The 24,841-nt window shown below is 52.2% G+C and overlaps 8 protein-coding genes across 8 annotated transcripts; 2 read left to right on the forward strand and 6 right to left on the reverse strand.

The window, feature by feature from the left end:
• Positions 1-817: 817 nt before the first annotated feature.
• Positions 818-2,004, reverse strand: BDR25DRAFT_369464 (haloacid dehalogenase; the record flags this gene model as incomplete). The annotated part of the gene is made up of 2 exons (XM_033697101.1): positions 1,430-2,004; positions 818-1,380 (listed from the first exon to the last, which is right to left on the reverse strand). The coding sequence occupies exons 1-2, from the start codon at positions 1,599-1,601 to the stop codon at positions 818-820; spliced, it is 735 nt and encodes a 244-aa protein (XP_033547140.1). The 5' UTR covers positions 1,602-2,004.
• BDR25DRAFT_33700 (uncharacterized protein) lies at positions 1,970-3,025 on the reverse strand. The gene is made up of 3 exons (XM_033693153.1): positions 2,662-3,025; positions 2,505-2,580; positions 1,970-2,441 (listed from the first exon to the last, which is right to left on the reverse strand). Exons 1-3 carry the CDS (start codon positions 2,947-2,949, stop codon positions 2,338-2,340), a joined length of 468 nt encoding a protein of 155 aa, XP_033547141.1. The 5' UTR covers positions 2,950-3,025; the 3' UTR covers positions 1,970-2,337.
• A 1,758-nt stretch (positions 3,026-4,783) lies between these two features.
• Positions 4,784-10,019, forward strand: BDR25DRAFT_33708 (uncharacterized protein). Its single transcript, XM_033693162.1, has 3 exons — positions 4,784-7,759; positions 7,809-9,544; positions 9,592-10,019. Exons 1-3 carry the CDS (start codon positions 5,017-5,019, stop codon positions 9,865-9,867), a joined length of 4,755 nt encoding a protein of 1,584 aa, XP_033547142.1. The 5' UTR covers positions 4,784-5,016; the 3' UTR covers positions 9,868-10,019.
• A 979-nt stretch (positions 10,020-10,998) lies between these two features.
• BDR25DRAFT_355418 (uncharacterized protein) lies at positions 10,999-12,091 on the reverse strand (the record flags this gene model as incomplete). Its single annotated transcript, XM_033695450.1, has 4 exons — positions 10,999-11,184; positions 11,220-11,471; positions 11,500-12,003; positions 12,050-12,091. The coding sequence occupies 4 exons, from the start codon at positions 12,089-12,091 to the stop codon at positions 10,999-11,001; spliced, it is 984 nt and encodes a 327-aa protein (XP_033547143.1).
• A 310-nt stretch (positions 12,092-12,401) lies between these two features.
• On the forward strand, positions 12,402-14,903 carry BDR25DRAFT_287136 (uncharacterized protein). Its single transcript, XM_033688300.1, has 7 exons — positions 12,402-12,922; positions 12,982-13,087; positions 13,156-13,246; positions 13,313-13,702; positions 13,764-14,202; positions 14,265-14,434; positions 14,508-14,903. Exons 1-7 carry the CDS (start codon positions 12,804-12,806, stop codon positions 14,531-14,533), a joined length of 1,341 nt encoding a protein of 446 aa, XP_033547144.1. The 5' UTR covers positions 12,402-12,803; the 3' UTR covers positions 14,534-14,903.
• A 337-nt stretch (positions 14,904-15,240) lies between these two features.
• On the reverse strand, positions 15,241-15,762 carry BDR25DRAFT_314532 (uncharacterized protein; the record flags this gene model as incomplete). The annotated part of the gene is made up of 2 exons (XM_033691459.1): positions 15,241-15,407; positions 15,591-15,762. 2 exons carry the CDS (start codon positions 15,760-15,762, stop codon positions 15,241-15,243), a joined length of 339 nt encoding a protein of 112 aa, XP_033547145.1.
• Positions 15,763-16,399: 637 nt separating this feature from the next.
• BDR25DRAFT_33741 (alpha/beta-hydrolase) lies at positions 16,400-18,541 on the reverse strand. The gene is made up of 3 exons (XM_033693187.1): positions 18,269-18,541; positions 18,052-18,179; positions 16,400-17,996 (listed from the first exon to the last, which is right to left on the reverse strand). Exons 1-3 carry the CDS (start codon positions 18,398-18,400, stop codon positions 16,565-16,567), a joined length of 1,692 nt encoding a protein of 563 aa, XP_033547146.1. The 5' UTR covers positions 18,401-18,541; the 3' UTR covers positions 16,400-16,564.
• An 830-nt stretch (positions 18,542-19,371) lies between these two features.
• Positions 19,372-24,787, reverse strand: BDR25DRAFT_343082 (uncharacterized protein). Its single transcript, XM_033693795.1, has 5 exons — positions 24,293-24,787; positions 23,427-24,110; positions 22,950-23,154; positions 21,096-22,801; positions 19,372-21,043 (listed from the first exon to the last, which is right to left on the reverse strand). Exons 1-5 carry the CDS (start codon positions 24,434-24,436, stop codon positions 19,853-19,855), a joined length of 3,930 nt encoding a protein of 1,309 aa, XP_033547147.1. The 5' UTR covers positions 24,437-24,787; the 3' UTR covers positions 19,372-19,852.
• Positions 24,788-24,841: the final 54 nt, after the last annotated feature.

Consider the following 24,841-nt stretch of genomic DNA (forward strand, 5'->3'; position numbering starts at 1 on the left):
GAGGTGGAGGTGGAAATGCCTTCTCCTGACACAAAGGCAATGATTGAGGCGATGGCGAGACTACCGATGAAGAGGAGGGTGTAGATGTTTGTACGAAAGGCGATTCTTGGGGGTGGAAGACCCCGTGTATTGGCTGGGGTGGATGAGGGCATAATTATCGTGAAGGCTGTGACGAGAAAGCCGGTGATGAGGATCCTGGAGAGACTTGCTTGACGAGCGCTTCGTTGCGAGGGAAAGAGCGAGATGTTGACTGGCTTGGATGAGGCCATGGTACAGGGTGGGATTGGGGTGAAGCACTAGAGCTTTGTAACCAGAAAAGTCGGTGACAATGAGAATGCGGAGCGTGTTGGCGGGTCGATGAGAGAGCAGTATTCTTGTTATCTTCGCAAGGTTCGAACTTGATAGATGAAGTGGAAGTGGAGAAGATGGCAGAGTGCGGAGCTGCGAGCGTATGATAGACTTGCTGTAGGGATCTTCGACTCTGTATTTTGAGGAATCCGTGTTTCCAACAAAACCAAGTACTGTCTATATCCAAATACTGACAGAGGATGAGTTGAGGAAAGGCGTGTAGAACCAAGAGATTACTCAGATCAGCCACATAGGTAGGCATGGAATGCGGACAAACTTGTACGCCTCTGGGAAGGAGCGAATGGCTGGCCGCTGTGTTGCAACGCAAAGCATTTTTCTGGCATCCTGTAAGAAGCCACGACGGACATCAGACAGAGCATTGCGACGCTGAGAAAATGCAACTCCTGTGGGATGCTTTGTGAAGAATTCATCACTATAATCTTGGCTCGATGCGAGGAACTCTCGCCATCTATTCTTTACTAACATATGCCTCCACTGCACTCACTACCTCATCCAACCCCCGAACTTTCATTGTCGGCCTCCCCATCTCCCCATCAACTAACTCATCCACCCAACCCAGCCCACTCCGATCCACCCAACACGTCCTCATCCCCACTGCGTTCGCCCCCGTCACGTCAAACGGATTCCCCGAAATCAACCACACATCTGTCTCCTTGCCCTCCTTCCCAACCTTCCTACACAAGTAACGATACACCTCCGGACACGGCTTAAACCTCTGCACGGGCTCAACAACGACGACGTCTTCAAAGACATGAGCGTGGGGAGAGAGATCTGGAGATTGCGTGAGGGAAGCGGAGATCATTGCCTTTGTGCCGTTGGAGAAGACAACGGCGTGAAAGTGGGGGTTGGATTTGAGATGTGAGAACAGAGGTGGGACGTCTGGGAAGAGGGAGAGCGTGTTATAAGCGTTCATTAGACTGGTGATTTCTTGGGATGATAACGTGACTCTGGATTCGGCGAGGGCGTGTTGGAGGGATTTTTGCGTTACACTGGAGAACGGTTCATATTTATCTGGGGGAACTTAAGGATTTGGTGGCGTGGAGAGGAGGAGAGAAGATACTCATGCTGTTCAAGCGCCATGTATACTCCAATTGATACTTCCGCCATTCTTGCGCTATATTTGCTGCTTTTTCTGGTCCGAAATGCGATGCTAGTCGTGTGGCGATGCTTTCTGTGGAGAGTAGTGTGCCGTATGCGTCAAAAGCGAGAATGATCTGTCCTTTTGAAAGCATCTCAAAGAGGAGGATATTAGAATAGTGATGAGCAAGTGCGTGGTGAGAAGGACTACTTGGACTTCAGATTGATGGAAAGATTCCAGATCAAATGGCAGGGAAACATTGGAAGCGGGGGGTCGCTGGCTTGCTTATTCCGATGCCCCGCATTGCCGACATCTCTTCCACCTGAACTTGGATGTTCGGCAGCCATTCCTCGTGGAGATGTGCGAGAAGTACTCTTCTGAAACCCTAGGCTCTGGCGTCGACTTCTTGTACAACCATGGCTCGTAAATCAGGGGACTTGCACGATGACATAATACCCCTGAGAAAACACATGACATCAGCATCAGCCGTACAACCTATCTTGAGCTAACGAGAAGCAGGATGTTTGAGAGTGAGCCCAATCCCAAGCGACGGGACCCCATCAACCATAGATGCGAATTGGAGCTCACGACAATTCGGTCAAATCCCTGAATCGTAAACAGCCGGTGGCGTGTCTGGTGGCGGCTGTTCGGCTCGTGCAACTCTACGATACGTGCGGAAGAAAGTGAGACCTAGGATTGGGCCGAAGGTGTTGCTATCTGGTCGAGAAGAATGCTGTGATGTCGAGTTGAATGGAGACCTGGATTGAAGAATGTATATGTGGTTGAAATATTGCAGAATATTCGCACCGACCAATGGTTTGCGACGCATGCATTGAAGAGGATCTTGGAGGCCTTGGTGGGCGGCTGGAGATGCTATCAAAGAACTCAAATCATGCCCCCAGCATTGTCGATGATGAAACGCAGATGCGGAGAGATGTTAGTGCGAGCGATAAGGATGACCTATCTTTGAAGCGGAAGGCACTTCCTGTATTTCCTAAAAAGGCAAGTAAGCTGGGTCACGAGATGGCCTTATTCGGGTCAGTTAAGATGCTTCGACCTCTTATTGTTCCTTCTGTTCGGGTCTTATTACAGCCATTGAAATATCTTAGGATTCGTATTTGACCGTTCAAGTTCTGGTAACCGGTGAGGGTTCTCATTTAAGACTCAAATTTGTTCTTGCGAAAAGACAAGTGTGTGGGAGTTCTAGAACATACAAAAAGTGGAAAGGCGGTGATATGCTCTTGCTGCGGAGACTTTTTGGTGGTGTCGCAACTAAACATGCAGAGCATCCAGGGAACACCCTGGACGATTGCCAGAGAACAAAGGTTTAAGTTTCGGGTATCGTAAGGCACAGGAGGGTGCCATCGGTCGGACCGCACGAAGAAGTATATGATCTTCGAGATATAGCTGTCAGACTCTGGGTCTGGATTTGAGGGGAAGTTTATGCACCCAATCGTAATCGGCGTGGAAGAAGACAAAGGTGTCGAACTGGGGTTACACATAGTGCTGGAAAAGTTTTGAGTACGTGTTTCGCGGCCGAGGGATTCATGCGGGACCCCGCATGATGTGGCAAGTTTGATGTCTGGAAAAATGCATTTCTAGAATAACCGAGAGCTAGTCAGATGCTTCTAAAGAGAAGCATGTGTTGAATGCAAAAGTTTACGCAAATGTTGGGCGGGTTCTGGTGCATATGGGGAGACGCTCGAATGCTTTGCTTCTTCATGCGCATGCCACCGCAAGGCTTAGAAGATGCGGGCGAAATTAAAGGCAGACGCTGTGAGACCTGGTTTCGTGAGTGGAGACAGAAGGAATGGTCGAGTCAGAAAACAGACATCTCGTTTTCCGATGCGAGAAAAGTAGGATCTAAAATAGAGATAGAAGTTGGGCGCTGTAGTGGCCCCAGGAACCATTGTTAGATACGCCGTGTGATAAGACCTTTAGCGCCCGGAAGATACAGACGGAGATGACATGTTCAGGGCCGTTTTTGGGATGAACTGCCGCGTGACATGCAGACGGTCAGTCTGGAGAGGGTGTCACGATGGCCGTTAAGCTGTGAACTGGTTCTCTTCGCGTGGCCCACAAACAAGCAAAAGCAAATAGCAAAGGGAGCATGGGGAGCCGAAAAGTAAATGGAAGGAAAAAGAAATGCGAACGTTCCGCGTGCAAACAGGTGCACGACGGCCAGGTATGTCTCACAGATGGCGCAGGCTGTCGGTCAAGGACATGGAGTGCTGCAAGCTGTGTTCCTTCCAAGCCAAGGTTCCAACGCTCCAAGTGCTCCACCCATGATTCCACTCGGCGAGCCACGGAACAGCTCCCAGTTTCCGGAGCCCCGAATGTGAGAGATGAAGGCGTTGACCAATGAATGGGCGATGCAAGGCGAGACCTGATGGAGCCAGTTGATTTTTGGATGTTCCTGCCGGTGCCCGATCAAGGCCCCGCGAGTTCTCGACGTGTTCCTGAGGGCTGTCTGGATATATACAATGCCGGGCAGCGTCCGGATTCGGGGTGCTCGCGTCCTGGATGGGCAATTCGATAGCGTGGAGAGGGAGCGGGCCTGGTGCTGGCCTGGCGCTGGCCTGGTCGAACAGCGATCCCTGATTCTTTTTTCTCCCGCAAGGAACACACAAGGGATGGCTGCCCGCGACCGAGGCGAATTCAGGGGTTAGCCCGTGATTGGCCAGAGGCCGCTCGTCTCTGCGTTTCAGGGTGAGGGTTGCACGATGGCTGCGAGCGGTGCTATGCCTGCAGCAGCGTGTTGGAGATGACGAGAGCAAAGGACGACAAGCAGCGCGGCGCTCACAAACAGTCTGGCAAAGTCAAAGAATCGTGACGGCGATCGCCTTGCCCGTCCCTCTTCCCCCACTCAGCAGGGTAGGCCCCCGGTCACAAGCCAATAGAGGGTCGCGAAGGCCTAAGAAAAAAGCTCCTAATAGTCGTCTCGCTGCCCTCTATACAGCCCTTGGCTCTACTATAACTCAACGCGTGCTCCCACCGCGTCCACCCCCAGCCCACGCGCAGCCTCTCCGTGATTGTGTGAATTACTGCAAGCACGCTGCATCGGTCCGCCACTGTATCTGGACGCGCGCAGCAAATGCGTGAACGTCTTGGCCCCTGCCACACCGCCGTTAGAGACCCCTGAACGACGCCAGACTGCCGAGTCCCCAACTCTCCCCACAGCGACGAGCACGATCCGCAAATCTCAGCCTGCTTTTCTCGACTGTGTCATGCCGGAGGGCCGTTTGCCTTGACACAGCGCAGAGGAGGACCAGCAGCGCTGGCTTCTCGACTCACAGCACACAGCACACAGCACACAGCATCAGGGACACCGACTGCTCGAGCAACCGTCACCCAACGCCGCAGCCCGCAATTGACGCTGCACCTTTCCGGCTCCGCCTGCGTCCTCAATTACACGACGATAATCCTTCCCAGTCGCTTGGAAGCCGCCAACAGGCCTGCAGTCTTTGTTCTCCGTACGCGCTCTGTTCGGAGGATGCTCCCTCGCGGCAGAGCTGCATCTACTCCCTCAATCCTTAGCCCAGATCGTTGAAGGTAGCGTCGAGAACATAATGGTGGACTACAACACCACCTCTAGAGGCGACCTGCGGGACAGCTCACGCCCGGCGACACCCACCGGCCCGACGAGAACAAACAAGGCCAACGGGAAGATGCGCGCGCTAAACACTCGCCCGACGCAGCAAGAGACATTCTTCGACGACTCCACCCCCGTTGACAATTCCAAGGGCGGCGACAAAGAACACGATCCCTCTAGGGATTCACACGATCTGTCCTTTGGCGACGGGACTAGGGACTCGGTCGTGGACAACATGTTGCTGTCGCTCGACCAGCTTCCCACGGGGGCCTCTTCATTTACCGACCCCGCTACCCTGTATTCCAATTTTGACGACGACGATTTCTTCTTAACAGATAATCCTTATCCTCCACCGCGGCCTTCTCGTTTGCGGGGTCATACCTACACCTCCTCCCACTCCTCTGACTACGACCTGCACCCTGACGACACTTCCTCCCGATACTCCAGCCACCATTCGCGGGGGCGAAGAAGTAATAGCAGCAACAACATTCAACATGCGCTGAGCCGTAAAGAGAGTTTGCGTGGAGGCTATCCTGTTCCCCGGGAGAAACAGGCAAACGGACTGTTTGGAGAGTTTCAGACAGCAAGCCACTCAAGAGGAGGTGGGAAAAAGGGGAGCAAGGGCAGCGGCTCCTCTAGCATGGATTTTGGATATTCGCAGGCTTTGGGTACTCAACGGATAGGTTTTGGAAATCGTTCAGCCAGTTTTGACCATGGAAATATGGCAGATAGATCAAGGATATCGCCAGTTAAGACAGAGTCCATTTTGGATAGAAGCCGTCCTGCATATCAAACTTACAACGAATATGACGCCGCTCCACAACCTACGATTCCGGCTGGCCCCAGGAGAGCCCAGCAAGCACCACCCGAATCACCTCCCGCATACCCGCCCCAACCATCATATGCTCCCCCACAGGCTCCGGCGCCACGGCGCAAGAGCAGTGTACGGTCGAGCAGAACACTGCGCAAAAACAAAAGCCAACCTGAGCCGAACATGAGACTCCAGGCACAGGAATTTGTCAATGCGAGCAAGCTCCGCGACCTTCCTCCAATACCGTCGTTGCAAGGCCCACCTGCCCCATCACCAACCGTGGCTACACGGAAACACCTGCAACCTAATTCCCCAACGCCCGTCACCACGCCGAAGGAGAAGCCGGGCTTCTTTAGGAGAGTGTTTGGCGGGTCGTCAAGAAACAGCCAGCCACAGCTGTCCAGTACTTCAATTAACTCTAATCCCTCACACCACGAGGCATCTCCCGCCTCGCACCGTACAATCGATTCCTATCCAACAGACTCACAAACACGCCCTCGAACAACCCCCAGCAGCACTAACCACATTGCCTCCCAATTGAAGTCATTACCTAGAGTGCCTCAAACAGCCAGCTCGGCACCAAGGGAGCCACCGCAACCTGTGCAGCCCTCGCTTGCAAAAAAACACTCGTCTTTCTTCCGGCGGCGGAAGAAGTCCGTGTCTGAGAGTACAAAACCTCCCGTCATGGCTATTGAGTTCAAGCCACCAAAACCAGATCTTCTTCCTGCACAACCTAGCCCTGGAGTTAGTAGTCTGCGTAAGGTGATGAATCCGTACCTGGGCGACCTTGCAGGCCCTGCAGAGACATACTATGACTCTCGGGAGCACCAATCCACAGGCGAAGGCCTGACAAACGGCGAGCATCCGAATGGGTTCTCGCCAGGTTACAAGCCCCATAAGGATGCAACGGTCCGCACGATAAAGCCGGGCTCCCGTGGCACTGACAATACTCCTCCGTCTTCAAGGGATGCGCAAGTTAAAAAGATGCAATCACTTAGCACTGACAGCCCTAAACTCAAGCTGAAGATGAAGCACGGTCGGACAAGCATGGCCAATCCACAAGACGACTCGTTCCTTGCTGATAGCAGCAGCTGCAACGACGATGGCAGTACGTGCGCTACGCCGTCGGGACCAGATGAATCGCGAACCGGGAAGGCGAGCAGTGGTGAAAACAAGAAGCGGGCCGACCTGCTTAGTCCTCAGACAGCCGATTCTAGTTCAAGCAAGACCAAAGCGACGGCTGGAGCAGCATCGGCCTCCCAGTCTGCGTCTGATTTGGAAGACGACGGCTGGGTCGTCACGTCGCCGACCAAGAAGGAACAGACGTCGCTGCGGAAATCAAAGAACAAGTCGAAGCGGGTTTGGCTGGAGCCCACGTCCTCGGAAGAGAAGCTGGATGATGCCGAAGCTGACAAGATGTCGCTGCCTTTGGAAGGCGCGCGCACGTCACAGCAGTCATTCCAGAAGGCGTCGCCGACGTCCGCCCAAGCCACCACGCCCTCGTCGGCGAGTGATGTATTCCATTCTGCCACGAGTCTCCCCGTGGTGCAGGTCGAGAGCCGCGAGTCTGAGGTCATGCCCGCAATCATTGAACGCCGCCCTTCACAAGATGCAGCACCCACAGATGCTGATCGGGGGCGTGCTCTCCAAATCTTCAGTGGCGATGAGGACTCGATCAGCAAAGCCCAGGCGGCTGCCATTCTCGGTGACTTCACCCCATCGAGCTTACGGCTGCGCAGGGCCTTCTTTGAGCTTTTCAACTGGTCTGGCTTCAACATACTCATGGCTATGCGCGACTTGTGCGGCAAGCTTGTGCTGAAAGCCGAAACGCAGCAAGTCGACCGTATTCTCATGAGTCTCTCTGAACGGTGGTGTCAATGCAACCCTAATCACGGCTTCAAAGCCACAGGTAAGTCCATCACCCTTGGAATTAGCGCAGTTTGCTGACCGGAATGTAGACGTTGTGCACACTATCTGCTACTCTGTGCTTCTTCTCAACACCGACCTGCACCTTGCGGACATTGAGACGAGAATGACTCGTAGCCAGTTTGTCAAAAACACCCTGCCTACCCTTGTTCGCGTATGCAAGGAAGCCGTCAAGGAAGCAGCCGATGAAACGTTACGACCACAGTCTACTCAGATGAGGAGAGGCTCAATCCCATGGACCGACAAGTCAGAGCCAAACTCTCCAGCAGCCGATGCCACAGTGTTCCCCGCAGATGTGTCGGAGGAGCCTCTTGAGGGCAGGCGGGCGCGAAGTCGCCTTTCAGTCAAGCCACCTATTCGCAATGGTTCAGAGAGCCTGCTGACTCCAGATTCTGCCACTGCTGAATGTAATGCACTCGTTAATAACCCGTACAACGGCCCCATGAAAGGCTGGGAGTACCAGGTTGAGACAGTGCTCAAGGAGTTCTACAACCAGATCCGGCAACAGCGACTGCCCCTCCATGGTGCTTCTACCCTGCAAACTCACGAGCAACCGTCATCCAACAGCCTTTCCGTCAGCGGCATGCTACGACGAACACCCAGCGTTCTGAGCAAAGCGCCTTCTGATTCTATTAGCTATCGTGGACGCTCGCAAGGAGACTTTCGAAGTGTTGGAGCCCGTTGGACCTCTAAAACGCGGTCAAGACCGAGACTCTATCCAGCCTCTACGGTGGCGTCAAGCCGAACCAGCCTGGATGACCAATCTGTTTGGAGCCCTGCAGGCTCGAGCACTTGGAGCAGATACTCTTTTGGCAAGACCCAAACCTCGATGTCTATGGAATCTCTCGGCTCGCATTTCGCTCATGGTGACTACCAACAGGCAATTGGATTCGCGAATGCCCTTAGCCAAGCCATTATTCGCGAGGAGGGTATGCCTATTGCTAGCAATGAAGAATTCACCCGTGTCGCACCTCTGCTAGAGGATGAAACTCTCGAACTTGCAGGGGCACCGTGGGCAAAGGAGGGCATTCTTAAGCATAAACACCACTTGGAAGCGCTTGACAAGAAAGCCAAGGACCGAACATGGAATGAGTGCTTTGCAGTCATCGAGAAGGGCTACATGCGCCTTTTCTCCTTCAGCATGAATTCTAAGTCGCTGCGGAACAAGAACAAACCTCGCCCCTCTGCCGGCAGTGTCGTTGGTGGGGGTAACTGGATGGACAATGCCGAAGCACTTGACAGCTTCCTCCTACGTCAGTCTATCGCTAGCGCCCTGCCACCGCCGGGATACTCGAAATCGCGGCCACATGTATGGGCGCTATCTCTCCCAACTGGTGCTGTGCATCTTTTCCAAGTCGGCACGCCCGATATTGTACGAGAGTTTGTTTCCACTGCCAATTATTGGTCCGCAAGATTGTCTAAGGAACCTCTTATGGGTGGTGTTAGCAATGTTGAGTACGGTTGGGGTGAGAACGTTGTTAATCCCGCTCTCATCCGCCAAGACAACTCATCATCTACCCATGGCCATGTGCCGCGACCCAGTATGGCGAGCTCTATCCGCAGCTCCGTCGACCATGCCACAGGAACCGTGAAGCCCCGGCTTCCGGGAGACAAGGTTGGCTTGTCTGATTGGAGTCCACCAACACAGAGCATGATGGCTAGCAATCTGATGGAGGTTGATCAACTCAAGGCCTTGACCAACTATGTCAAGAACGTTGAAGAGGAGCTTTCGCGTCATAATGAACTGAGGGCGCCCATGCTCATTGCCGTAAGTCTCGCTAACCCGCGGAAATCTCAATCACTAACATCTCGCAGTTCTCTCCTCGACATCCTAATGCAGCCCGAGCAATGTCCAATTGGGAGCGAAAATCTTCGTACCTCCTCCGCGAGATCGTCAAGTTCCGCACCTACATTGACTCTCTCAATGCGGCGCAAGCCCACAAAGATAAGATCTACGCCGAGCGTGAAGCAGAAGCTTCAAAGAACACCGATGGCACTGGTGATTCCACCCAGCCAGAACCTCTCGGTTTAGAACTTGACGGTGGGCTCGAAGCTCCCAAGAGCTCTGATCCCATCACAATAACTGCTTAATCTAATTCTTGCATACACTGACATTTCGTTCTTGTATAGCGCTTACACCGCTGCGGCGTACGATACGTCGATTACACCTTCTTCACTCTTCTCGTCAAAAACTCCGACCGCATTCAGTGGCATGATTATTCGAGCTATAATTTATCTAATTTTCCGATACACCATATACGATTTTATTTTCCTCTTGAGCTCTCCTCACGACCTCGAAATTCGCTTCCCCACCATCCATCTCCTTTGTCCGGCGGAGGGTATCAGTTCTAATTCCAGCAGCATCAGTCCAAAGAAGCCACACGATGAAACGTCATGTACGATTGTCTCTTTCTCTCTCCAGGAGCACGGTGGTTTGGACGGCGTGCGTGCGTGCGTGCGATTCCTTCTTCATCTAAGGACGACTATCGCTTCGATTGGAAGCAGGTCGTACCGGATCTAGTTTTTCTTATTTTCTTTATGATGAGAAGGAAAGGTGCATATGGCGGCAAAGCAGTGTGTATCCATCCATTCTTAGATAGCCATTTTTTGTACGGGTGGTTGTGGTAGCTGGATAACGAGGGCGAGGGTGTCGGGGGTTAGCTGACTGGCGGGACAGCACAGCTAGGAAATAAATGATATACCCAACATGTCCCTTCCTCGCGTTCTGTGAGGAGGGAAAGCTTTCAATTTGCTGTGTTTGTTGGACTTGTGTGACTCAGTGAGGTAGCACATTGAAAGGCATGCGTATAAACGTTTTCCAGATGTAACTTCTTCTTGACATGCATTCAGCGTTGGGCAAGTCAGATATACGAATTGCAACGCGATGCGGCACGGCACGGACATTTAACTAAGATCTTTAATCTCAACTCTCGCTCTCCCACGTGGAGGCGTTCATTCCGGCCGCTTGGCATGGGCACGGCGCGGACACAAAATTTCATCCATCTCACAGTCCAAGATGCAAGATCTAATGCAGGTACAAGTTGTTTAAAAATCTGTTAGCAGAGTGGAGTGGAGTTAAATGCTTACATAGGGAGGGGGGGTACTGGAACAAGGGACTTAAATTATATGAGTGGACTGATTGCTGACTGCGACGGGGGTTTTGGCGCTGACGCAGAATTTTTATGGTGGTAGGATTGTTCGTTGGTAAATGGAGAGGTCTGGTTATGGATTATGGGCCTGTTTGATAGCCTCGTATGTCTTGGATCTGAGATGAGGGTGTGGGGATAGGGGTTTGGATTGAGAACTCGGAGGGAGAAAAGGAAGGTTGGGATTAAGGTTAGGCGAAGATGTTCCTGAAATGGATAATGGCAGGGTTGCGGCGAGGATCAAAGCTTTGTGTGCATGCGGCTCTCCGGATGGCAGACGCAGGTGCAGTGAGGGACGTACGAGAATAGAATGAGGTTGTTTGAGATGGAATAGACAGGTAGGTAGTTCGATGGAAATGAATTGGGTGTTGGATAGATAGAAGACAAGGCAGCATGCAGTGGTACAGTAACTCTGCACTCCTTCATTTTACCCAGCAGCAGCAGCTCCTCCCTCGTGCCGCGCATTCTGATTCGCCAGTTTGCTTGTATCCTTGCACTGCTCTCGATGACAGCTTGAATGCAACATGCTGAACAAATTCGTCCAGCGATCTTGTTAAGCAGCGTCCCACAGTCTCACTGGCATCCCACGTCCATTCCAATGAGAAAGCATGCATTCGGTCTTCACCGTTCGCGTGCAGCTCGCGACGCAAGCCACAGAATTCCATTGCATTGGGCTGGAACCCCCAGATCCGTCTAACCTGGGCGAATCGTCTGCGTTGATAGGAAGAAGGGAGGGGGCGGACGGAAAGAGGGAAGGCGGGAGACATGGGGTGCGGATTGGGAAAGCTGGATATGCAGTGGGTTTGGTTTGGGAGGTGGGATTGGAGTGAGTGAATGCGAGTTTGGACGTGAGCTGCTGAAAAGGAATGTGCTGTGCTTCGCTAGGGAGGTTTACCGCAAGTTTGCGCTGATTGCGATGGGCAGTGCATGTTTTGGAATTGCAGGAGTTCTGGATATGATTGCTTGGTGGTTTAATCCGTACTTGGGAAGAAATGGAGTGCACTTGTGCTCTGACCGTCTGGCACTCGGCATGGCCGCTCAGTGTTGACGCCTCGACTCGAAAAAGACCGCCACGACGAGGCTTGATGGTTCGAGCGCTCGACGCCAGCAGTATGGCACTTATGCACGACAACCGGGCGATGTGATGGCGGAGGGCAGGGTTTCGACATGTGATTTGCTCAAACAGAAAGCTTGGGAGCGGCAGAGGAGATTTGTCGTGAATCCACGTAGGTGAGGTTGAGATGATGAGTGATTGGCAGAGTTGCTGCTGTCACTGCGATGCTGGGCTTGTGGCTGCGGGAGCTCCGCGAAGGGGTGGCAGTCATGATAGCAGTGTTGTTGTCAGAGTCGGCGCCCATGGCTACGGCATCGTGTGGTCTGTTCTCAATGTCGTGGCTCTGGAGAGCGGGTTGAAGCCCTATGCCCACGCATATCCCAGTCCGTGTCACTCCTCCACCATCCTTCTTTCTGACCCCCGTATGCTTTAGCTAGCTCGGGCGTGCATTCCCGCTCGCCGACTACTTCGTACTGTTAAAACTACCCCTCGCCCCCTAATTCCCCATCATCTTTGCTAGCCGGCTTGCCCATTGCCTTTCGCGTGCATTTTTGTTACAGACCAAACCAGACCAAAGCGAGAGCCAGCACCAGCGCTTGGGCTGTCATCTTTCAGCCCTACACAACCCGAACGACCCCGCCGCGCTCGTTCGCCAGCAGAAAATCTTCCCCTTCACAACCTCCACCGTCCGCCAGCCGCACTCTGACAGCCGACCACGACTCCTTGTCCAGCTCAATCCCGATCACCGATACCCTAAAGCATACATATCTGCCCGCGGCCTCCCCGATCCTCGGCTCCGTCTCCGCGTGCGCGACGACAGAACAAACATGTCTTACTACCCAGGCCAGAACTTCCACGGCGCCCAAGGCAATTACGGCGCGTCGTATCCACAGAACTTCAACCAACCCCCTCCTCAAGGCTATCCTCAACAGGGCTATGGTGCTCAGTGAGTTGCTTGCTTGCAAGACGCGAGGGTCCTCTGAGCTCGTTGCTGACCGGCCTCAGACCACCGCAGCAGTATGGCGGATACCAACCTCCTCCCTCTTCACAGCCGCCATACAGTGGAGGCTACGGCCAACCGACGCCTTCACAGCAGTACGGGTATCAACAGGTGGGTAGCACCATTCCAGAGCCGGCAGCTGAGCCATTCTTTGAGCCGGACCTAACGCGTCGAGACAGAGCCCGCCACCTCAGCAATATGGGGGATATCCGCCGCCAAACCAAGGCCCCCCGCCACAGGGCGCTCCTCCACAGCAATACCCCCGACCCGGTGAGTAACTTGGCCTTTGTCGCAGCTGGAGATAGGCTTGAGCTTGCAGCTGACAGCTCCCCCCAGGCATGATGCCCACAGCCACCAGCAACCAATGGACACATGGCAACCACAACGCGCCGCCTCCACCCCCGTCTACACCCCAAAATTTCGGCCATGGCGCGCCCCAAGGCTACTCCTTCCAGTACTCGGCCTGCAACGGCCGGAGAAAAGCTCTGCTGATCGGAATTAACTACTTTGGCCAGAGGGGCCAGCTGAGAGGGTGTATTAATGACGTGAAGAATATGAGCACGTATCTCAATGGCCATTTCGGGTACAAGAGGGAAGACATGGTGATTCTGACCGACGATCAGCAGAATCCAATGAGTCAGCCGACAAAGGCGAATATCTTAAGGGCAATGCATTGGTTAGTTAAAGATGCTCAGCCTAATGATTCGCTGTTTTTCCACTATTCAGGTATGTCAGCCCGGCATTTCGTGAGCACCGGAGGTGTCTTTATTGACGGATTGGGATGCAGGACACGGCGGCCAGACCAAAGACCTAGACGGCGACGAAGACGACGGTTACGATGAAGTCATCTACCCCGTCGACTTCCGCACCGCCGGCCACATCGTCGACGACGAAATGCACCGCATCATGGTCGGCCCTCTCCAACCAGGCGTCCGACTAACTGCTATCTTCGACTCATGCCATTCCGGTTCAGCCCTCGATCTCCCATACATCTACTCTACACAAGGCATGCTCAAAGAGCCCAACTTGGCCAAGGAAGCTGGCCAGGGTCTTCTGGGTATTGTGTCGAGCTATGCACGCAAAGATATCGGCGGCATGATCAGCAGTGCCAGTGGGTTGTTCAAGAAGGTTACATCTGGAAACGATGTGTACCAGAAGAACTTGAGGACGAAGACGAGCCCCGCAGATGTGATTATGTGGAGTGGTAGCAAGGATACACAGACTTCGTAAGTCATGCCACCCACTGACTAGAGTCTTTAAGAATACTGTGCTAACAAGAACCTAACAGCGCGGACGCATCCATTTCCGGCGAAGCCACAGGCGCCATGTCGTGGGCCTTTGTCACCAGCTTGAAGAAGAACCCTAACCAGAGCTACGTCCAGCTTCTGAACTCCATTCGAGATGAGCTCGAGGGAAAGTATAGCCAGAAGCCACAATTGAGTTGCAGTCATCCGTTGAGTAAGTCACTCCCCACTGGCCCTTGCCATCTTCTACGAACATCAACATGAATGGCAAATTAACGAGACTATAGACGTCGACCTCCTCTATGTCATGTAGATAGATACACACCAAGCTACTGATTGATACCATCCGTTTAACGCTGTCCTAAGAGCAAAGAAAGGGAAGGGAAATTATCTGGTTTTGGATGAAAGGGTTGGATGATGGAAGGCAAGGATTAATCGGGAATAAAGGGCATACTAAAAGAAAGATCATTGCGTTTACGGCTGATGAACGGCTGAAATTATGCGAGTGTGTGTGTTTGCGTGTATGTGCATGTGTATGCAATGCATTTCAATTGTACATACTTGGGTCGGGTCGCTAATGAGGGGTGGAATTCACTCTTGGATAAGTACTTATTATGAATGAGGGATGGTTTTGCGTGCTTGAGATTTGGATAGGAGAGGAAAATTCATTAGACACTTTCAATTGATCTGATTGTTGGTGAATCACAATAGTTAGGGGACTGATTATGTCATGAGGGTCAGTGATGCAGAAAATGAGGTAGGTAGCAGGATGGGACAGTGGCGGTAAGCCGAACCAGACGCTTTTGGTTCCGGAATTCACATCCTTTGATGAATTAATGTAGTAATACACTGCCCTTCTTTTCTCCACCATCCATCATCCATCATCTTTGATTCATCAAATATGCAGAAATCATGTGCAAGTGCATGTAGAACGCCCGCATCAGGTCGCCAATCTCCCTTCCATGAACGATTAAACCTTCGAATTCATCTCACCATCTATGCATGAAGAAGATAGTGAGTTTAGACCTTCGACTTGACTTCACTCTTAATCTCCTGGGCTTTGCCCTTCGCCTCCCCTGTTAGCTCGGAGGCTTTGCCTTTCGCCTCACCCGTCAGCTCCGAGGCCTTGCCTTTGGCTTCGCCCGAGGTGTTTGGGATGCTTTCTTTGATGGTTTGGGCGGCTTGCTCTGAGAGGGTTGTCAGTACCAATCCGCCAAGTCTATCGTGGATGAATCGGGGAAGGAAGTAGTGAAGTCATAAGCTCCAGTTCTCTCTCTGCTATAACAGAGGAGAGCACCAACGGTCGGCCTATTCGAAATACACTTCACATAGACAGGGACAAGTGGGAGAGGAGTAGTGGGATAACGTACCGCCCTTCTCAATTCCCTTGACAGCCGCATCCGAAATCGTCCTATCAACCTTCTTCGCGGCATCCTTCGCTGTCTCCACAGGACTCTTCCTCACAATTTGACTGGTGCTGAACAAGCGGAGGCTCGAACCCGCTCCGACACGGGCCTGCCTGGCAATGACGGATCGATACATGCTCGTCTATGGTTACCTCTGCTGACTTCGTAGTCTGGATTGTCGAGCAGGATATTAAGATCTCTCCTTAGCGGCTCCGGAAGAGCGTCGTGGCGGAAGAGAAAGCAGGAAAGCTCAAAAACGTTTCCCTGACAGTGGTGGCAGACGCTGATGCGGTGGGTGTATACCTGCTTGTTGGCTCGATGGTAAGGGTTGCTAATGTGCGATTGCTACTTTTGGGTGCGTCGAGGGAGGTTTGATGGCGTGCTTAAGGACGAAGAGGTAGATGTAGTAGATTGTGCAGGGAGTGAGCTAGAATTAGGAGTTGAAATGAGGGGGATTGACAGGGTTGGTGGACACTGAGGACGGGGAAATCAGTCAATCAATGTCTTGTATATAGAGAGAGCGCGCTTCTGGGTGATGAAGTGAGTCACTGCGAAATGAATTGGAATAAATTGAGGTGGTTCAAGGATAACGTAGAAGTGGGAAGATTAGATTTATAAGGAGACGGGAGAAAAGTGTGTTTGAAAGGCTCACAGGACAAAACACCATAATGACGTCGAGCAAGCATCACAAAAAATGCATAGACTGGATTTGGGAACGATGTGGCCAAAGCTCTATCCCACTTGGCGATCTGGTTGTGCTGTCACGCGACTTCCCCGCATAATGTTGAGATGATTGAGCACGTGAATGTACTCCTTCATCTCAGACTATCATTAACATTGGAATTATTGTAAAAGTCGTGTAAACAAGACATGACACAGCTTCCCCTCAACCCAACCCCCCACCTCCACCTACTCTAACAAAGTGGGGGAGTTGAAGGTCAAGAATACAGAGCCTTCTGCCACCACCGGCACCTCTCATTAAAATTCGAATCCACAACTTCCTCCACACCCGTAACATTTAACTCTAATACCTTCGCATCTGGCCCATACATCTCAAAACTCCTTACGCCCTCCGCCTGCGGCTTTCCGTTGATCGCAAAACTCGTAATGAAGTCCTGCAGCGCAAGCGCTACCGTGCGATTCATGACATCGAATGGATTGATGGCGGATACTGCGCCACCTGTGTAGTACGTGTATGCGACATCCAGGCCGTGGAAGGCTGGTGGGACGGCGAAGAGGTAGGAGTAGGATTGGTTGAGGAAGGCGGGTTGGAGGTAGTAGGTGTTGCAGGTGAAGACGGCTTCCGAGGTGAGGAAGGAGGCGCGCGTGTAGGGTGTTGTATATGGGTATGTCCCGTTGTAAACGGCGGGATATAACGTATTAGTGATATAGTCAACGGATGAGTCCGGGATATATGGGAATGAGTTATGGAGTTGGGCGACGATGTCCGCGGTGGACTTGATGTATGGAGGCGTGAAGTATGTTCCTTCGTTGGTGTTATGACCGACCATTACGCGGAGGCTCTTGTCGAACTGGCCTTGTGCCAGGAGTTGCCCAGGTTGTTGTGGCACAAAGGAACCGTCAACGGTCGGCCCGTATGTGTAGGCTCCGTAAGGTGAGTAGTACGTTACCTGAAGGAAGTTCGCCCGGATCATGTCTTCTTCAGACAAAGCTCGGAGCTCGGCGAGGGACGAGGTGTTAGTAATGTTCAAGAGCTGTCTGTAGTGGTCTTCTTGCTGGAGATTCGAAGAGACGGGTAACCATCCAGGAGACTGCGGGACAGCCTGCTGGAAAGGAACTTTCCCCTTGAGGCCGCCGTAAGCGGTGATTTGGTGCATGATGGATCCACCTCCAGCGCTCTCTCCAAACACAGTCACTCTCTCAGGATCACCACCAAACAGGTGAATATACTTCTGCACCCACTCCAACGCAAATCTCTGATCCAACAACCCCAAATTCGCAACCCCACCCTCCGCCTGATACGATGGCCCAGAACTCCATCCCATAGCCCCAAGCCGGTAATTCATGGCCACATAAATAACCTCTCCATCTGTAACATTCCCACTTGCCGCAAGCAGGCCTGCTGGATTGTTATTCTTGTCACCAACCACATACCCACCACCATAAATCCAAACCAGCACAGGAGCACCACATCCCTTCCCCGCGGAACTGAAAACCTGCTCTGGCACAAATACATCCAGGAACAGGCAATCTTCTGAGGCCCTTGCATCCTGTGGTGGGACTTGGGTGCTTGTGTTAGCACCAGGGGGGATGTAGGGTGTCGTGTCGTTGTTTGGTAATCCTAGCAGGATGTTTACTAGAAATTGCGTGGCCATGGACGACCACACTGGACCGGCTTGTGGACATATTCTAGATGATATTAGTGGGCTGAGTTGTGAGAGACTTTGGTGCAGACTGAACTTGCCTCCCAGTGTTTCCTGTTTGCACCGAAGTCCGATTTTCTACTGGAGCTTCTGGAGCAGCGAAACGTAGGTTTCCGACTGGTGGAGACGCGTAGCGGATGTTGGAGAAATTATAAAAGCCACCTGATTCCTGGCATTAAGTTAGCATGATCTTCTGGGTGGTTTTGACTTGAGAGGAATTGGATAAGGCTGAGAAAGAAGTTGAAAAGAGTAACAAACATTAAAGCTTGACGCTTGATGAAGCTCATATCCTAGATCGACCACTGGTAGCGACGAGGAATTCTGCGCGGAGGTAACTCCCAACAGTGCTGCCACAGCTCCCGCAAGCTTGAACACGTTGCTCCTAGGCATGTTTGGGAGACAATTCCGCGTCAACCTGGGTCGGAAGCAAAGAGAAGAGGGACTTGACAGCAACGAAGCTTTTTCAAGCCCGTCTTAAAGCCCTAAGAATCAGGTAGCCCTCTCAACCACTCAGCCAGCCTTGAAAACAATCAAAAGTATCAGATCAAAAATCTCAAGCACGAAGCCACCAACAACCAAATACCAGGCTCTCCACCCTACGAACCCACGCCATTAATAAACCCAATCGTTCAAATGCCCTTCCCCTCTCTCGCATCAACCAAGGCCCGACCATTACGTTCTCCGCAATTTCTCCGTTCCGCAAAAGCCGCGCATCGCATCACTCACCAAAACTGGCCTTGCCATTGCCATTTCCCCTCTCGCCCTGCCAGCGCGCCAGCAGTTCTTTGGTGTTGGCGTTGTGTCAAAGCCTGTTGTCTCTGTGCCCGCCAGCGTGGCAAGGCGCATTCGCGTCATGGATAGTGGTCGTTTGCGGGATGCCGAGGTGCACATCCGTCTAGTACAACCGTGATTCGTCCGTCGAGAAATGGACCGTGTGTAGGGGCGCGGATCTAGGAACATCCCCTTTATCAAGTTTTTTGACGGAGAGAGGCTGAGAATGGGAAAGGAGCCTGCGGTGGAAGGTGACAGGGTTTCCCCAGATTGACCGAGGTGTCAGAAGCCTGGTGTTTGCAAGATGGACGAGTTGAACCCCGGAGATTTCTGAAGATTTCTGATTCATCAAACATTTTCACGCCTGCAGACCGCAAACATGCTCGCTCGAACCAGGAACCGCGCTGCTGGATAAGGAAGGGTACAAGACAGGGTCCCGAGTGTTGCACAACATCCTCGAAACAATTCCCAGGCGACCACCACAACCTCGGCCAAAGTGCTCTAAACGATCTAGAACTAAAAATAAAAAGTTCCGCATGAAATTGCGATCAAGGAATAGCAATAGCTATCCCGGTAATATTAATCATATTCGTCATTATCGTAGGTATAGTACTATCTTTCTAAGTCATCAAATTATACGCAGCTCCTGCCGTAACGCTGTAGGGCTGGAGTATATAACGTGGTTGAAAAAGTGAGGGTAAAGACAGAAAGACAGAGAAAGACAGAGAAAGACAGAAATATAGAAAGACAGAAAGACAGAGAAAGATAGTGAGCGGAGATATGAAAGAATGAAAGTTAGAGATATTTGAATGAGTTAGACGGAGTGAAACACCACAGACAGATCCTCCCACCTGCGATTGCCATTGCCATGCAGCCAGCCGTATCCCACCTTACCGGCACCGAGCCCCTGTACCCAAAACCCCAGGTGATGCATATGACCTTCTACACTAGGTACCGCATCGCGCCATTGAGAAAGGAAATGCATAAGTCGTGATGTCGTTATGTTGTGAAATAGTGAAGTGAGTAAGAAATATAAGCTCATGAAGAATAATTGAAAGCCGTTCAGTCCTCTCAGATAGCCTCACCAATCCCAAACCCATACCCACTCCCACTTCCACCACTACCACCACCACCACCACCCTCATTTGTCCCATCAATATCAAATGGACTCGCTAGCGGAGTAGGATACGAGATACTATCCTTCCTCGCCTTCCCCTTCCCTTTCATCAGCGAACTCGGCAATTGAATAGCAGACATTAGGCTACTACCACTCGTGTTCCTAGAATGTCCACCAATCCGCGATCCACTGTTGTGTTGATTCTTGCCTACTTTTAAGTCGTTCACGCTAGGGTTTTTAGAATGTGTCGTTGAGCTGGGCTTGGAAGAACTCCCTTTAGCAACAGGAAGAGCACTACCGAAGAAACCCGTCCTCGACTTATCTGTAGGTGACACAGGCGAAGTTAGCGGGGTCGAGCTCGCCATTGTGCCACCTACACCTGTTCTACTAGTTGGAGATTGTACTTGGGGTACAGTGGGGGGTGTGCTCTTTCCGGTAATCGAGCAGGTCGTTGGAGGTAGCGTGGTAGCGGGAGTGATGAGAGCGGGATTATGAGGCGAGCCCATTGCAATTACGAAGGGAATGCTACTCGCAGACGCATTGCTGCCTTTTCGTTGAGGCGATGGAGGTTGTACTGTAGTGCTTGAACCTGATGAGCATCCTCTAGGTCGGAGTGACAAGGGCGGTGGGATTGCTGAAGTAGAACCAGATGAGCCCATACGCGGTAGTTTGCTGCTACCTGGACCTGGGATCCCCGATCTAGATCGATTTGACGGCACTCGTTTGAGGGAAGGCTGTGCTTGAGATTGGACTCGATCCGGAGAATTCCTCATTGCTTCCGCCATCACATCCATTCTCGGTGGTGTTGGCAGGCGCTCAGCAGAGCGTTCCCTGCCTTTCGGAGACTCGTATAGTCCGTATCGTGGGCGCGGCGGTCGGTCTGGTGTCGGTATGGACTTTTTCTTATTTGCCTTCGGTACAGAAGCCGATCGTCCACGGGTTTCCGCCCCTTGTTTGCTATCTGCGCCAGATGCACGGTCTTGATTTGACGCTGGAGACCAATCAGGCGTCCTCGGTCCGGCATAAAGCTGAATGATTGAGTCACTCATACTTCGTTGGGTGTCGTGTCTCTTTGGCGCAGCAGGCGTACTGAGTGGGAAGCTTGTTGCTAGTTCGCCGAACTTTTCTTGCTCAGGGGATGGCGGCTACGATAAGTTATCAGAATTTGTTTCGTGAGATGATGTAGCTCGATCCTACCGTTGGCTTTCTTCGCTCCGGCGATAGCCTCGTAACGGACCGAGGGGAAATACCAGGATCAATGTTGTCGGCTTCATTGGCCGGATTGACACCCGCTTTACGGGGAGGGGTGTGAGGAGTCACAGGATTTGTGAGTTCTAATTCACGGGGGAGACGCTTGTGGGGTCCTAACATGGGCTTTGGGAGGTTTGCAGGGGATGGATCTGGCGTCATTAGGGTGGAGGGTGGTGTTGACGGCCGGCCTATTGAGTATGTCGCGGAAACGGGACCTGTAGAGATTGGAGACGGGGACGCAGAGATCCCCAGTCCAGGGGTTCGAGCGGCAAAACGCGCTCGTATGGGGGTGTCACTAGAATGACAAAGCGATGGACTTGGAGAGTCGAGGTCACCGGCTCTGCTTCCATGGTTACCAATTCTAGCCGCATAATGCTTGAGTTTCTTGATGTCAGACTTGTAGCCTTTGATATCAAGCTTGTAGTAGATAATCTCGCGAACAAAGAAATCATTCTCCTTCTTGAGATCAACCAACTGCTCTTCAAGGCTGCTTGATTGGTTGCCTGACGTGCCATCGCATTTCCCTTTCTTTAAGCGGTGTTGGAGGCGCTCGATCCATCGATCAATGTCCTCTTTAGAGGCGAGGGACGTGAGATCAGGGAGCGAGCCATCATGAACACCGGCCAAAAGTGTCATTGTCGCATGCTTCCGAATCTCGGCATGTAGGAGCAGTTTGTGGTGCTCTAACTGTCTCTCAGCCATACGGAGTGACTTCTCCCTCTCTCCAATGAGCGCTTCACGATCAATAATCGCCGTCCTAAGCTGCTCGATATGAGCGTCGTTGTCTCTCGTCTTCTTGAGCAATTGGCTTTGGATATCTGACTGTAGGTTAAGCTCATGGTGATCATGCTCAAGCTGCTTGTGCTCACGTCGTGCTCGCTCGTTTTCTTGTTCGAGTTGGGTGATGCGAGAATCTTTCTGCTTGATCTGCTCTTGAAGTCGCTCAATGTGAGAAATGAAGGCAGACAGCGTTGTAGGATCTTGCGATTCGTTGTGACTCGTGGGAGAACCAGCCGCTCCAGACGAGAAAACCGTACTCATGCTGTGGGCACTCTGTCGACTGTTCGATTGCGTGGTCTGAACTTGCAGTTTTGCTGGCGTGGGATCGAAGGGGTCCCGTTTCGACTGAACGTTGAATAACTGTTCCTGGAGGTCAAGCTTGTCACAATTAGCCATCTCCAATCGGTTTTCCAAATGGTCAATCGTATTCTGCAAAGCTAAAGAATTCTTTTCAAGCTGTTCGACTTTTCTTGCCTTTTCTTGCCATTCAGAACACTGCTTCTCAATCTCCTCTAGCGTCTGGGTTAGATTCCTCTCGCTCTTCTTGGACTGATTAAGCTTGGTCATCAAGGACTCGATTTGCTTTTGGAGAGCGGCATTGTTCTGTTTGTACTGGTTGAGCTCGCGAATGGTATCGCGATTGCCAGTCTCAGGCCGCCTAGCGGAGCTAAGCTTTCGCTTGAGATTCTCCATCTCGGGGTTGTCCTTTGGATTGTGGGGCCGGCCTTGGAGCTCTAAAGCGCTTTGGAAGGATTGGAATGAGCGCGTCGAGGTTGCAGAACTGCTGCCTGTTGCGGTCTGCGGGCTCTGCTCTCGGTTCGGCGACTGCGGCTCGGCGGTGTCAAGCAATAGTAACAAATGATTGCTCGAAGCTAAGGGAATAGTTTCAGCATGCTGTTAGGGGTTGGGATGCAATGTAGCCGATCGTGACCGCCAAATCGAGAGACACTAATTCGGCGACCGCGGGCAGGAGTGAGGGTGAAAATTACGGTGGGAGCAAAGAGTGTCGGTGATGCTTACCGTGATGGAGGCGATTGCCCTGCTCCAGGTACGCAACCTCAGCCCGATGCGAATCAACCAGGGTTTTGATATGGGCCTCTTGCGATGTCCGTAGCCTGGTGAATTGGGCCTGTAGTGTCGATATGGTTTGGTCCTGCGCAGTGATAGTTGCCTTCAGCTCTTCGACCTGCTTACTGTGGGTACTCATGGGTGTTGGAGTGCTAAGCTGTTAAATTTCAGCATACATTCACTGACTGTTGTCAGGCAAAAAGGGTATTGACATGTCCCAGACTACTACGCCTACAACCCTCTTGCCGCGGTGCCAACTTTTCTTCGAATATCCCTCGACTATAATTGCTTTCCACTCCACTGATATCGTGGGACGCATACAAACGATCTGAAACCATTTGTGTCTGCAGAACCGCGGCACCACCAACCACATCCATCTCATCTTCAAAGAAACCAGCGCATGAACGAAACTCTCGAGTTTGCACTTACCTCATCTCGGTGATTGGACGCTTCTCCTCTGGTTTTAGTCCACGGCTTTCCTTCAATAATAAGTGGCGCTGGCTGTAACTGTACGTCCTCTCCTACACGAGCTCTCGTCGAATCGTTGCTACTCGTCTGCCCTCCATTGCTTGAGACTGAACATGTAGTAAGTTTACTGTCGGTGGACGAGGGCGACGTCAGCAGGTTGGGTTTCGACTTGGAGCGCCTTTGTATGTTGGTCTCACTCAAGCTTTTCTTATGGCGTGGGACCCCAGCATGAGCTTTGGATGGCGTCTTGGGACCGGCAGCACTGGAGCTTAGGGAATTCCCGCTGCGGACCGACCTCATTGTGCTGCGGGTTGCGGCACCCGCAACGGGGGGAGACGGGAAACCCTGATTTTCAAGAAGAATGGACCCAGGAAGTTCCACAGGTAATTCTGGTGTAGATGGCAGAGATATGGAACGTGGTCTGCTGGGAAGAGGCTTATGTATCTCAGCCGATCTGGGGCATGCAGTTGCACTGAGGGCTGGCGAGCGCAGCATGTCATTAACAACAGCCAACAAATTAGATGCCGAGTTGAACAGGGCGGCATTCTGGAGGGCAGACGATGGACTCAGACAAGTGTGGTGATTGCCGTAGTCCGGGATGATGGTGAGGTTGGGAGGGCGGTGGCGGCCAGGCCTGGGAGTGTTCTAGAGAGAGGGTCAGCGAATGGAGGCCCTCCACAACGCAGATGCAGCCTGCAAAACCCCTGCACGTGCATTCGACAACGTTCGTCCAAAGTCTTGGTGCTGCACAACCACGTCGACGCACTTCGCCCAATTAATCTATCGACAGCGCATCATCTATCATCATGGTGGTGGTCCTATCGTACCTTTGCATCGACCGCTAGATATGCTTCTTTGCCCGTATCACCCACGCCCGTATCGATAGCCAACAAGCCGCCAGTGCGATGGTACGGCTCTGAAGCAGACTGACGACCCTTGGACCAGGAAAAGAACTTAGTTTTCGAGGCCATGGTGGCGCATTGTGCAGCGACTCCGACTCTTGAGTGTTATGGAGGGGGATGAAGCATGAGAGCGAGAAAGGGACACTCTACGAAACGAATGACGAGAGGTGAGAGAGAGTGATTGAGGGGAGGAATGAAATGCAGGGCTGGCCATGAAGAAAAGGCTCCCGAGATCCTGAAGCTGTGACGGCGGCGATTGCTGCGAGCTGTCTACGGCGTCTATCCTGTACATATGTTCACCATTTCGGCCAGCGATGCGCGAAGGGGGCTGGGGCCACCCGACATCCATGGCTGACGGGGGCTGTAGCCGCTGCTTCACAGTGCAAAGACGAGTGGGTGAGACGTAAAGATAGATTGTTTGAAACTACACATACACATGCCCCTGAAACGAGAGGATGGTTCCCTTGGGGGAGG

The sequence above is a fragment of the Lindgomyces ingoldianus genome (genome assembly GCF_010093535.1).
Source record: "Lindgomyces ingoldianus strain ATCC 200398 unplaced genomic scaffold BDR25scaffold_17, whole genome shotgun sequence".
In the NCBI taxonomy this organism is placed as follows: domain Eukaryota; kingdom Fungi; phylum Ascomycota; class Dothideomycetes; order Pleosporales; family Lindgomycetaceae; genus Lindgomyces; species Lindgomyces ingoldianus.

Bases quoted from the DNA above. Each gene is read 5' to 3' on its own strand.
- BDR25DRAFT_287136 (XM_033688300.1), top strand. From the start codon at position 12,804: ATGTCTTACTACCCAGGCCAGAACTTCCACGGCGCCCAAGGCAATTAC. The intron at 14,203-14,264 runs GTAAGTCATGCC...AGAACCTAACAG, and splicing joins AGCAAGGATACACAGACTTC to CGCGGACGCATCCATTTCCG. The intron at 14,435-14,507 runs GTAAGTCACTCC...ACGAGACTATAG, and splicing joins GAGTTGCAGTCATCCGTTGA to ACGTCGACCTCCTCTATGTC.
- BDR25DRAFT_33741 (XM_033693187.1), bottom strand. From the start codon at position 18,400: ATGCCTAGGAGCAACGTGTTCAAGCTTGCGGGAGCTGTGGCAGCACTG. The intron at 18,180-18,268 runs GTTTGTTACTCT...ACTTAATGCCAG, and splicing joins ATCAAGCGTCAAGCTTTAAT to GAATCAGGTGGCTTTTATAA. The intron at 17,997-18,051 runs GCAAGTTCAGTC...AATATCATCTAG, and splicing joins CAAACAGGAAACACTGGGAG to AATATGTCCACAAGCCGGTC.
- BDR25DRAFT_343082 (XM_033693795.1), bottom strand. From the start codon at position 24,436: ATGGCCTCGAAAACTAAGTTCTTTTCCTGGTCCAAGGGTCGTCAGTCT. The intron at 23,155-23,426 runs GTAAGTGCAAAC...GAAATTTAACAG, and splicing joins CGTCCAATCACCGAGATGAG to CTTAGCACTCCAACACCCAT. The intron at 21,044-21,095 runs GTAGGATCGAGC...AACTTATCGTAG, and splicing joins CGGAGCGAAGAAAGCCAACG to CCGCCATCCCCTGAGCAAGA.
- BDR25DRAFT_33708 (XM_033693162.1), top strand. From the start codon at position 5,017: ATGGTGGACTACAACACCACCTCTAGAGGCGACCTGCGGGACAGCTCA. The intron at 7,760-7,808 runs GTAAGTCCATCA...ACCGGAATGTAG, and splicing joins TCACGGCTTCAAAGCCACAG to ACGTTGTGCACACTATCTGC. The intron at 9,545-9,591 runs GTAAGTCTCGCT...AACATCTCGCAG, and splicing joins GGGCGCCCATGCTCATTGCC to TTCTCTCCTCGACATCCTAA.
- BDR25DRAFT_33700 (XM_033693153.1), bottom strand. From the start codon at position 2,949: ATGTGTAACCCCAGTTCGACACCTTTGTCTTCTTCCACGCCGATTACG. The intron at 2,581-2,661 runs GTATGTTCTAGA...ACCGGTTACCAG, and splicing joins TCACCGCCTTTCCACTTTTT to AACTTGAACGGTCAAATACG. The intron at 2,442-2,504 runs GTCGAAGCATCT...TTGCCTTTTTAG, and splicing joins AACAGAAGGAACAATAAGAG to GAAATACAGGAAGTGCCTTC.